The sequence below is a fragment of the Mobula birostris genome, chromosome 12, assembly GCF_030028105.1.
Source record: "Mobula birostris isolate sMobBir1 chromosome 12, sMobBir1.hap1, whole genome shotgun sequence".
Taxonomy (NCBI): domain Eukaryota; kingdom Metazoa; phylum Chordata; class Chondrichthyes; order Myliobatiformes; family Myliobatidae; genus Mobula; species Mobula birostris.
The window spans coordinates 22102654-22115044 of NC_092381.1; the positions used below are offsets into that span (position 1 = coordinate 22102654).

Sequence of the window (12391 nt, forward strand, 5' to 3'; positions counted from 1 at the left end):
GCCAATATTGCTTTCAGTAGTCCTGATAAACATTTTATACAATGAATACTGAACGTCATGCTACCAAAAAAAAAAAACAGTGATACATTAGCAAGTGCCAACTGGAATAAGGTTTCTTTTACCTGCCAATGATCGTCCAAATCTTTAACCTGCTGCCCAAGTTCTTTAATACTCATTACTGCCTCTGCTTCCCTTAGTTTTGCTCCAATGAGCTCCTCTTGCAATCTGGTCACGTTATTCTCATCAGGCAAGGAGCTGTTTCTCTGTTATTGCAAATGGTTCAAAGATAAAAAATTCAGTGTTATGTCAGAACTTCCTCAAAGAAAAACACTAGGAGACAAAGAATACAGGTCTATGGATTGAGTCTATGGACTAATAAAATAGAAGTTTACAAGATTAACACAATTGTATAACTGGTCTGATAATCTGATTATTTCTTTATATTAGTGTTCATATTATAGACATAAAGTGCAAACTGGCACAAATTGGCATTCCAACTCAATGAAGATGGAGAATATTTGATGATTTAAAGCTACTTGACCTGAAATGTTAACTCTTTCTACAGAGACGCTGTTTGATTTTCAGAGATACTATATTGTGTCTGCACTGGAATGGTTAAACACAAAACCCAGACATGAAAATCTAATTTGCAAGGTATACAAACCAATTTTCTTTTACGCAGTTACTATCTACTACTCACCTCATCAATGCTATTCATAGCCCAAATAAGAACACGGCAATTGCTTTCAAACCCATTCTTCTGCTGAATGGTGCTACACATTAGCATTTCAATATATTATTCTTCTCATAAACTGGTATGCATGCGTAGTCAAATCATGCAAGAAACACTAGCTCACTGAAGGACAAGCAAAGTTTGTTGAACAATATTTTGCTATTCTACAAAGTTGCTATTCAATGTAGCGTACCGTCAGAATTCAGTAAATGCGTGTTAAATTGCAAGATTTGCCTCATACTGCACAACACATTAAAGTCAAATGATTAGCACAGTTCAGAAATACCAGTGCCCATAAATGCATTCTACTTACAAGATATTGGACACAAGTTCTAAGATGGACAACTTACTTGTGCCGCTTGGAAATATCCTGATCAGATTTTACAAGATACATGAAATGCACCAGCTTTTAAACTTTTAGTAAGAACTGATCTTGTCTCAGTTAAATTGATCAAAATGAAGGAATTAAGATACCTTTTTATTATTTATTTTATTTTATTTAGAGATACAGCATGGTAATTGGCCCTTCTGGTCCAACAAAACCACGGTGCCCTGTTACACCATTGTGTCCAATTAACCTCCTAACCCATACGTCTTTGGAACGTGGGAAGAAAGTGGAGCATCTGGAAGAAACCCATGTGATCACAGAGACAACGTACAAACTCCTGACAGACAAAGGCGGGAGTTGAAACCGGGTCACTGACGTTGTAATAGCTTTATGCTAAATGATATGCTACCATGCAGCAAAATATTAAACAAGCCTTGTAAAAGAAGATGGATGATTTTTCTAACAGGCAGTGGAGAAGAAATCTGGCGTGGTCATGTTAAAGTGCAATGGAAAGGAAAGAAAACCTCCAGGAAAACATTGTACGTTGAAGGAAGAAAAATAAATTAGCATTAAATGTATTATCATTTCCACAAAATTAAAACACTATTTAAGCTCTGAGCTAGAAATCAGAATCAGATTTAATATCACTGGCATACATCATGAAATTTGTTATTAAGAGTACATTACAACACATAATAAAAAATCGTTATAAATTACAATAAGAAATATAAATTAAAATTAAGAAAGTAGACAAAAAGAGCAAAACAACATGATGTAGTGTTCATAGGTTTAATGTCCACTCCAAAATCTGATGGCAGAGGGGAAAAGCTGTTCCTGAAATGTTTAGTGTTGTCTTCAAGCTTCTGTACCTCCTCCTTGAATGTGATGAGGGCATGTCCTGGGTGATGGGAGTCCTTAATGATGGATGCTGCCTTCTTGAAGCACTGCCTTGTGAAGGTGTCTTCGAGGCTGGATAGGCTGGGGCCCATGATGAAGCTAACTGAATTTACAACTTCCTGCAGCTTTTCTGATCCTGTGTAATACCCTCTCCCCCCCATCCCCATACCAGACAGCGAGGCAATCAACTAGAATGCTCTTCACAATAAAGCTGTAGAAATTTGCGAAGAGTCTTTGGTGACATACTAAGTCTCCTCTTACTCTTAATGAAATAGAGGCACTGTCATGCCTTCTTTGTAAATGCAGCAATATGTTGGAACAGGATCAATCTTCAGCGATATTAACATCCAGGAACTTGAAACTACTCACCCTTTCCATTGCTGATCCCCCAGTGAGAACTTGTGTGTGTCCCTCAACTTCCCCTTCCTCAAGTCCACAATCAACCCCTTAGCCTAACTGATGATAACTGCAAAGTTGTTGCAGCGACCCCGTTCAACCAGCTGATCTATCTCGTTCCTGTATGCCTTTTCACATCATATGAAATTCCACCAATAATAGTTGCGTCATTGGCAAACTTACAGACGGTATTGGAGTTGTGCCTAGTGTTACGTACCCCGTAACTGGGTTGCCAAACCAGCAGAAATGGACCACTTAGTTGGAGTCTGGATTACTGGAACTAAGAAAGTTTTATTAAAGAAATAAGCAACACAGTACTCTAATCAAAAGGATAATAAATGCAACAGTTCAGCAATGATAAACACACATGTACACAGAACTAGGATAATAGGATCAATCAAGCCCTATCGCCGTCTAGGGGTAAATGACCAGTTTCAAGTGACGCAAAGTTCAGTTCAATTGAGTTCACAGTAATCACTGTTGTGCCGTTGGGGGCGGGGGGAGAGAGAGAACGAATGAATATTCAAATCGGATTCCAAACAGACCTTCGATATTCCTCGCAGTCAGCTTTCGGGCGAGCCCTTTGTAATGTCTTCTGAGGTCACCGACTGTGACCCCTTTGTTCCAGATACGATCGTTCTTCTGCGGTGAACCCGGCACCCAGGCAAGGGTGGACACACACACCAGGTTCCCGCCGATCCGTACCTTTCTACCCTGTGCGTCTATGGCTGGTCCCGCGACCAGACCTCCAAAAACTCCCACCAACTAGTGGGGGAGGCACACCGCTTTCAGGGTCTTGTTACCTCGTGGGGTCATGTGTCTGTTGCCTTAGCGAATCTGTCCCTTTTTATCCCCCTGCTGGGGTATCGCCTGTCCATCAAACTTCAAACAGTTCAGGGTTCAAAGCCCCGGTCTCTGACAATACTCGGAACTGTGTCTCCTTTCCGTTAATCCCTCTTGTCTCTTATTAACACCTCTTGAAGGTTCCCCCATTGTCCTCTTATTGGCATCAATCTTCTGATGACTGGCTTTTTTCTGTCACACTAGCCACACAGCCGTGGGTGTAGAAAGAGTAGAGCAGTGGGCTAAGCACACATCCTTAAGGTGCACCAGTGTTGACTGTCAGCGAGGAGATGTTATTTCCAATCCACACAGATTGTTTCAAAGGAAGTACAGAGGCCTAAGCTTGGGAGCTTATTGATTAAAACTGAGGGTATTATTGTGTTGGATGCTGAGCTATAATCAATAAACAGCAGCCTAACATAGGTATTACTGTTGTCCAGATGAACCAAGGTCGAGTGAAAAGCCAGTGAGGTTGCATCCCCTGCAGACCTATGAAGGTGATAGGCAAACTGCAGCAGATCCAGGTCCCTACTTAGGCAAGAGTTGATTCTGGCCGTGACCAAACTCTTAAAGCATTTCATCACAGTTAGGTGAGAGTGCCACTGGATGATAGATGTTGAGGCAGCTCACTCTGCTCTTCCCGGGCACTAACATAATTGACGCCCTTTTGAAACAAGTGGGAACCTCTGACTGCAGCAGTGAGAGATTGAAGATGTCCCTGAACATTCCCATCAGTTGGTTGCCATAGGTTTTCAATGCCGAACCAGGTTCACCATCAGGGGCCTGATGCCTTGCAAGGGTTCACCCTCTTGAAAGATGTTCTGACTTCAGCCTCGAAGACAGAGACCACAGGGTCACTAGATGCTGCAGTGATTCTCACAGGTGTACTTTTATTCTCCCTTTCAAACCATGCATTAAAAAAACATTGAACAGATGGAACAAGTAAGCTATTGATTTTTTTTGTTGTTTTAATGTTCAGAATCAGAAGAACACCAAAAGGTACATAGTTCACTCTGGGTTGTTATAGTTCAGTACAAAATCTTTTAGTAGGCCAATATATTATGAAAACAATACTCCTTAATGTTGTCAGACATCAAATAGCCAAGGAATCTAAAGTTTGTCTTTATTAATCTATTTCTTTCAGTCCTGTTCTCCCTACCCCGACAGTTTCTTACAATTATATTTTATTAACAAACTTAAATTACAAATTTACAGCTTGATAGTAAATTGTTCCCTTCTGATCTTCTGACTCCTTTTGCTATGATTAGATGATGCATGTCAGTCTTTGTTTTGTGTTAACCTTTCACCAATAGCATTACCCACCACTTTTCCCTATAAGAAAAGCTTCTTGAAAATAGTACGTGGCATAATTAAATGCCGCTTTGCATTGCTCCGTTTGACTGAAAAAAGTTAAGTTTCATGAACTTTCATGTTCAAATGGAAAACACTGAAATTTTAACAATAAAGAATGTGATGAAATGAGAATGGAAGTTTGAGTTGACTATGCTACAAATGCAAATTCAAATTATGTCACGTACCTTTTCTATGTCCAGGATTTTGTCCTGCATCTCTTTAAGTGCACATTGTGACTCTGCTTCTCTTAACCTTGCCTGCACGAGCTCAGTCTCCAACTGCAGAACAAAATCCTCACTGTACCGTGGGTTACATTTATGCTAGAAAAGAAAACAGCATTTATAAAAAGGTACTTCAGTATCAATTTCCAAAAATCATCAAATAGAGAAGCTTTTAACCCTAGGGATTTACAATATGAAATGCTTGGGAAGTAGAGTTAATCTGATTTACTCTTGCAAAAGCTTTGGTCAAAGCTTTAAGATCCGGCTTTATTTTACAGTAATGGCAATTAAGATGTATTAATGAATAACTCAGTAAACATTGTATATATCAAGTTCAACTTCAAGACAATTGTCATCCGACTGTACATACATGCAACCAAATGAAACAACGTTCCTCTGGTGCACCCACGAAACATATGTCAAACACAGCACATAAAACATTACCACAAATAAGTTAATGAAATATAATTCAAAGTGCATGGAGTGCATATATCAAATGATTTAAGGAAAATCCGTGCAATCGATTGGATTTTTCAAATTTAGGATCTCGATCTCAATGCACAAAATAAACATTCCACTAATGTACATTCTGTGCATTCCAATAAACTGCCAGCATATTTTTCTAAATCTATATTTTACATTTTTAAGATTGTCCTTTTGAGATGTTTGTCCTCACACAGAATTCATCAGATTTATAAAATCTGCAAACAACCATTTATTCTATTTACCATTGCAATAAATACAAACCTTACAGCCCTTGAATTCCCAATATAGCTTTAGCTTCATACTCATCATTGCTCAGGCACACCACACTGGAGTGTGCACAAGATATGCAATATAAATGTAAATCCAATTGAAGCATCAACAAAAATTTAACACAAAAAGCATTTGAAAAGAAGGCATTGGTCATAAATTCCTAATTAGACACAAAATCCAAGCTTTGATGGTTTGGCTTAACTCGAATTTGTGCGGCACAATTCAGATTTGGTAAATAGCCAGTTTCTAAGCACGAGCTTTAATATTACTTGTAGTTTGGTAAATAAAGGCATTGCAATCAAAATAAATATTTTTGTATGTACACATTTACACACAAAATTTCCCTCCATCAACACTTTAGCAGCTTTCTAATTTATACCCTGGAGGGTATTGATAATGAACCTTTTTTTAGTCCCATTATACATGGTCATCACAAATTGTTGAAACAAATGTTGTAGGATCAAAAACTCCATGCTAACTGGGTAAAACTCTCAATATTTTAAACATGTGTCCATCCATCAGCAGCGAAAACTAATTAAATTGGAACAAAAAAAAAATCTCTTGTTGCAAGAATTAAGCTCTTTTAAACAGGTTATATTAATTTCTATCACCAAAAAAAAATCATTTTATTTCCTGAATATTATCAATAAAATATTGCTTTTTAGATGTTACTCAATTGTACATAAGATTTGATGCAGTATTTCACATTCAAATATGTATTAGCATTTTCTGGAGAACGGACATACAGTACAAGATAGGGTGGGAAAAGTGGAGTTGATTTGGAATTCAGCCATGATGGTACTGGATAGTTCCTGGTCAACAGCTGCTACATGAACTTGTGTTCTATTTTGATTTCCCCAAACAGTACTTAAAATAATCCACTACACTACAATGAGTTATTTCTTCCTAGAATAATAAAAGCACATTTGGTATTTGATTCTGTCACATTTTGCTTTTTCTACATTATGAGAACACTCAGTCCTCTTTTAAAGAAGTCAATTCAATATACGTTGGAATACATATGATTTTTTAAGCAAACACCCTGTTCTACATCTGCCTTGAATTATATTTTGCTTCTACTCAAGCATACAATTTAATAAAATGCAGAATGTACACAAATATGAAATAATAATAAATTAAACCTTTTGGCATATAAAACAGGATATTGCATAAATATATAATTGAAAATAAGTCACCTCGACTCATTTTGTTATATTTGTTGGCCACATCATTTTTCAAATAATAATTGTAAATGTGCAGAAATACAACATCTATAACTAAACAAAAGGTCCCAGCTTTAGCTGTTATGAAATACAGCATAGATGTCATTGGAGCCCGAGGATAAAGTACATCCTTTGATTAACATTCCACAATCCACAATGAAATGAAAACAGTCAACAATACACAGGAATACAGAAAATTTACATCATGGAAATAAGCCATTAAATAGTACTCCTGAAATTGCACAAACAAATTATGATGCTTTTGCAGAAAAATATTCTTACAAAATCATTGAACAACTTTTTTTTTTAAAAAGAAAGCCAAACTATCTACTATAGTATATACCTTCATTAAAAAGCTCTTCAGACCATCAATTTTTCCTTCAAACTTGTACCACACAAATTATGTATAGTTTAAGTGACACTAAATTGTACCATATGGAATTTTAACAACGTAGAACTAATGCACAAGTGTTCACTTTCACTTGTTGGGACTCAACATTCATGATGTTAATTTATGAAAATGCCCTTCCTATACAATGGCTCATGCTGTATTCCCTCATTATATAACATGAGGCTAGTCTCCATCAGACCCACTCCCAACACACACACAATTTCCCTGTAAACCTACAACTTATTCTCATTCACATGGTCATTAACTCCCTGCTCTGCTGCTCACCAGTGAGGTAGTGTAATTAATCAGTCATCACATCTTGGAGTTGTGAGAAACCAGCAGACCTGACAAATGCACAGGCCCACAGGAAGAAAGTGCAAACTCTAAACGGGTAGTATCTGTGGTCAGGATCAAACCTGGATCTTAGGAGCTATGAGTGCTAACTGTCTACACTATCACACAGCTCAAGATATTTTTCAAAAAATGCTATCTTATTTAACTCTCAAAGTTCTGATACGTCTTCTGCTTTAGAAAATTATTCACGTACGTGTTCATTCCCAGTAATGACAGTAGCTTGTTGATCAGCCTCCCATGTTCAATTTCCTAAAAAAAATGCACCATGAAGCTTAATCTATAGCAAGTCCCTCATAATACCACTGCTAACTCATTCTAGCTTCTGGTTCATTTGGGCTCTGATTTTAAAATCTCAACCCTTTTCAGATGTTTTCATGGCCTCACTCCCTCCACATCTCAGTAACAACATTCATTTATAATTCAAGGCAATGCAGCACCTGATAACTAAGGCCTCTTCTGTACGCCTCCAAATCAGTTCTATCACTATTGGCTGCCTATCTTCAATCATCTGGATCGGACACTCCAAATTCCGAACACACTTGTTTCTGCACTCCCTCTTCTTTGAAATACTCCTTTAAACCAAGGAGACTCTCAAGACATTAATTTGAAATCTTTATATGTTCTGAAGCAATCCTGCAACCTTCCTCCATCTCCCTAGGATAACAATCAAAAAAGATTTTTAAGGAAATCTTTATGGGGCAGCTATTTAAAATTCAATATGAGTCAGCAAGACAACCTACAGATTGTTGTAAATTTTACCAACATTTTTGGATGCAATATTTAATTATGGCAATTTGTCTTCTCAAGTGGAAGGAAACAATACCTGGAGACTACCTTGAAGAACATGATAATTTCACCCATTTACCTGGCAACAAGAATACAGATTATCCAGCCATTACCCAAACACATTTTCATGGAAATTGCAAAGTTACTGCTCCATTTCCTCCTTATGAAGTGACTACTTAACAGTACTTAGGTAATTTTAAAGGCTTAAATTAAAGCCTTTCTTCATTCTGTATGACCAAGATTGAGTTTCTCCTATTTCTCGTGAGTTGTCAATTATCACCTAATAATTTTTTTGCTAAATGCTTTGAGACTGTGTTCTACACCAAAAATGCTTCAATGGAATTTCTGATTGGTGTAGCTCCTTGCAGTTATACATGCCATTTGCTAATTAAGACAGATGAACTTGATAGTGAGCATTTGTGGTCAAGATAGGTTCTGTGAGCTTAAGGGACTAGCTAAAGGAATCTGAAATCATTGACTACTTGATGGCCTCTTCTAAGTGTTAATTGAGCTAAGACTTTGAACTTCTCTGAAATAATATAACTATTATTTAGAGTTAAAATAAATGTAAATGAACAGCAATTTTTGTGAAAGAAATGTTTGCATCAAATCTGTAATGGATGTTAAACACCTTGCAAGCCACTGTGTGTTTATAAGCCAAAACAAATAACTGTAATCCATCCTTACTGCACAACACAATTTCAAGTTGTCACTCAAAACACCAGTGAAACCTGCACCTAAATAATAAGGGAATACAAAATATGCAAAGCAGCAAAGGATTGGGAGGGCAGTTCATGTATCAACATTCTGAAGTGTTGAAATTAAACATTCAGTGAGCTCACTAAAGTTACAAGGGAATTTCAGCAACGTACAAGCAAATGTTTACAGAATCACCAAGGGTGTTTGAAATATAGGTAACTGGGTTCATTAGCAAATCCAGCAGTAAAATTCAAATGTCCCTTCTGGTCTTACAATTAGGTTGAATATAGCCAGAAAGTCAACTGCGATGGTAAATGAAATTTAAAGGGCAGCTGTAATCATATTAGCAGCCACTGATATCAATATTCGTTCAAATATATAAATATAGTGGTGTGTCTCTGAACGAAGGGATCTTGCAATTAAACTGTGCACCAATTGTTTACTACTGTCTATGAAATTTATATAAAAGGCTATAAAAAACAACTCTTCCTCAAGAACCAAGCCAGCAACTGCAGTCATGTACTGAAATGTTGCAAAATGATTTTCCATCATCCAACTTTTCATGACCACTGGATTATTTTGTCAGATTTATTTTGATCATTTATTAATGTCCTGCTTTTAAATATATTATTTCTTAAGCAAATCTTGCGAAAGTTAAATAAATCACAAACCGTATAAATTCAATCCCACAATCAACTATCTCATTCAGTTACGCTGTTCAAATGATATGCTGTTCTAGCTTATAGTCTCTGGCTCCCTACGTTAAAATTTTAAGCAACTTTGAAAATTGCAAGAATCCTCCATAATTTCTGAACATAAGTATTCACATCATGCTGATCCAGATGTATAATTGACTGCTGGGATATAAACTATAGATTACGGATTTTCTGCTAAACCACAAATTGAGAGAAAACCTAATCTGTCATGAGCACAGAACCTGTAAAACAAAATGACCTAGGAAGAAAAGGGAAAAATAAAGTGCAAAGCATTCTGTCCATTTACTGAACAAACACAAAAATAATGCGCTGAAAATGAGACAAGATGGCATGAACAATAAGGTGCAAATAAAGCAATGACGAACAGGAAATAGATGATGCTGCCAGCCTCCTTACCCGTTGCTCTTGGAGTTCCCTGAAGGCATTCTGAGCTTTCTCCAGCTTAGCACTAGCCTCATCACTCTGCTGTTTAATGGTGGCCAGCTCCCGTTTAATGAGGTAGTTTTCCTCTGCCTCTTGTGCCCTTGTCACTTGTCCCTTAGGACACAATTGTGCAGGGAATAAGGATTGGTGTGGGGGAGTAGTGAAAAGTTTTTTGAATTTACATTGGTTGATTAGTAATACATCCCAAAGGACAAACATTAGATTTTATTGTTTGAAGTTTTTGCCTAATGATACTGTTTAGCAATGTAAAGCACTTACCAAATTTTCTACATGCAATTCTGCTAACATACATGTGGTAAGAATTAATGGCCTTGATTGAATTAGAAAACTTAGAGTTAGTGAGGAGTTGAACATGCATTACAATTATAAACACTCCTTCATGTAGATTACATTTTTTTTTAAACTTAAGAATGTGCATCTGGAATGGTCATTCATTAAAGTGTTTACTGGTTGCATGTAAAATTTTAATTTCAACAGGATACTGATTTCATTACGATTACACTTCTTTTCCCTTCACTGTCAATTATTTGAAAAAATATTGTAAAGAAACAATTTAATAAAACAATTTTTAAAAAGTAACCTTTTTCCAGAAACACACATCATTACATAAAAATAGTGGGCAAAAACCAGGAAGAAACGGTAAACAAAAGTATAAGATGACAGTTTCTCTCAAGGGACGCAGCATTGATCCATTGTATAAAAGATGGGTAGGATGACAAACTGTACCTGAATCAATCTATCTGCCAAAGAAGCACTTTCCTACAAAGGAAAAATCCAGACAGATATAAGAGAAAGACTAGAAAACAATGAACACAGAAGAAACTTTGATTTAAAAAAACTGTAAAACCTGGCAGGAGAGAAACTGTATGACAATTATGGAAGGTGTTGTCACTTTTACTCCTCAAAACAGCTTTTTCTGCCACTAAAACAGTTCAGATGTCATATTATATGTGCTGAAAGGAGATGAACAGTGAGTAAGAACTTGCACCACTTCACGATTTAGCAAAGCACAGAGGTGTTACACTAAAAGACTAAAGAACTGAAATTTGCAAAGCAAAAAGCTAGTAATTGTCTATTGTGTCATACACAGGGCCACATTCCATTTTGTGCAACTAGATATGTAATTAATAAGAAGCCATGCTATTATTAGAGGCTTTTAGCAAATGTATACTTCAGAAAATTATAATTGATGTTTACAGAATGTTAAAGTTTTGCCATTTTTTTGGTCTCTTAGAGTTTAAATTTTTCTAATTAACTCTGAAACTACTGCACGTTAGTACTCACATTAGTGCTCCATTTTCCAATGCAGCTTATAAAACTAACCAAAGCAAAGAAGCATTCAGCAGAACACAACCATCATGCTGCTGTTTACAGAAATGTCTACTTTTTTTAAACTTGTATTTAACTAAACTTAACTTCAACCAAAAGATGCAAACAAAATGTCAACACTACTGTTTCAATGCATTCAACTTCAACAGACTTCATAATGCAGTACAATACCATAAATCAACTTAATACTGTAAAATCAATGACAGTTTAAAAGAATGACTTGCAGAATAGAACGTTAAAAGACAGAAAGAAATAGGTTTTCTATAATATTTTAGTAAAGTTAGAAAAATTTTAAAAAGTATTGCGGAATGAATTTAAGGGTAGATTTGGATGCACAACTTAAAATTTATTGTGCAGACAACAGCTTGCATCAACTCAGATAGAAGATAGTTCAACAAGCATAATTATATTCTAATAGCAACCAAGAAGCAGAATACAATTATTCAGACCAAAGCTAACATTTCACCATAAAGAATAAATAACAAATCACACCTCAAGCTGCAGTATGATTGAAAAGGACTCTCATGCAGTTATCTAATACAAGTAAAATAGTAAATTGGTTTATTACTGAACATTGTTCTGCACGCCACCCATGCAGATAATTTCATCACATCCCCTGCATTTGAATTGTCTCTCATTTCCTCAGTGCTGTAGGAGGAAGGTACCGAAGTTCTGGGTCTGTGATTTATGGATTGGACTATAGTTCAATTGGATTCTTTCAGATTTATATTGTGGTATTGTATTTTCAACAGTTCTTTCTTGTTGCTGTTTGCACGATCTGTTTAGTTCTCTTTGTGTTTGTGTGTGCGTGTGTGCGCGCGTGTGTGTATGTGTGGGGGGAGGGGTCCTGATGTTCTTGTTTCCGTTTGCTTTTTTGCTCGTGGCAAGTTGATTATTTTGATGACGTTTGCGAGATTTGTTT

At 36.5% G+C, this 12391-nt stretch overlaps 1 protein-coding gene across 6 annotated transcripts in view; it reads right to left on the minus strand.

Moving 5' to 3' along the window:
• The window catches only part of LOC140205777 (ecotropic viral integration site 5 protein homolog), a 276394-nt gene that overhangs the window by 142234 nt on the left and 121769 nt on the right, over window positions 1-12391 (minus strand). For 4 of the 6 annotated variants that reach the window (XM_072273435.1, XM_072273433.1, XM_072273434.1 and 1 more), the window contains 4 exons: window positions 10867-10899; window positions 10093-10233; window positions 4736-4870; window positions 123-263 (listed from right to left, as the gene is read on the minus strand). In XM_072273435.1, the coding sequence (XP_072129536.1) occupies window positions 123-263; window positions 4736-4870; window positions 10093-10233; window positions 10867-10899 (450 nt within the window). The remainder of the gene's footprint in view (window positions 1-122; window positions 264-4735; window positions 4871-10092; window positions 10234-10866; window positions 10900-12391) is intronic. The other 2 variants (XM_072273436.1, XM_072273437.1) reach the window with 2 other exon arrangements.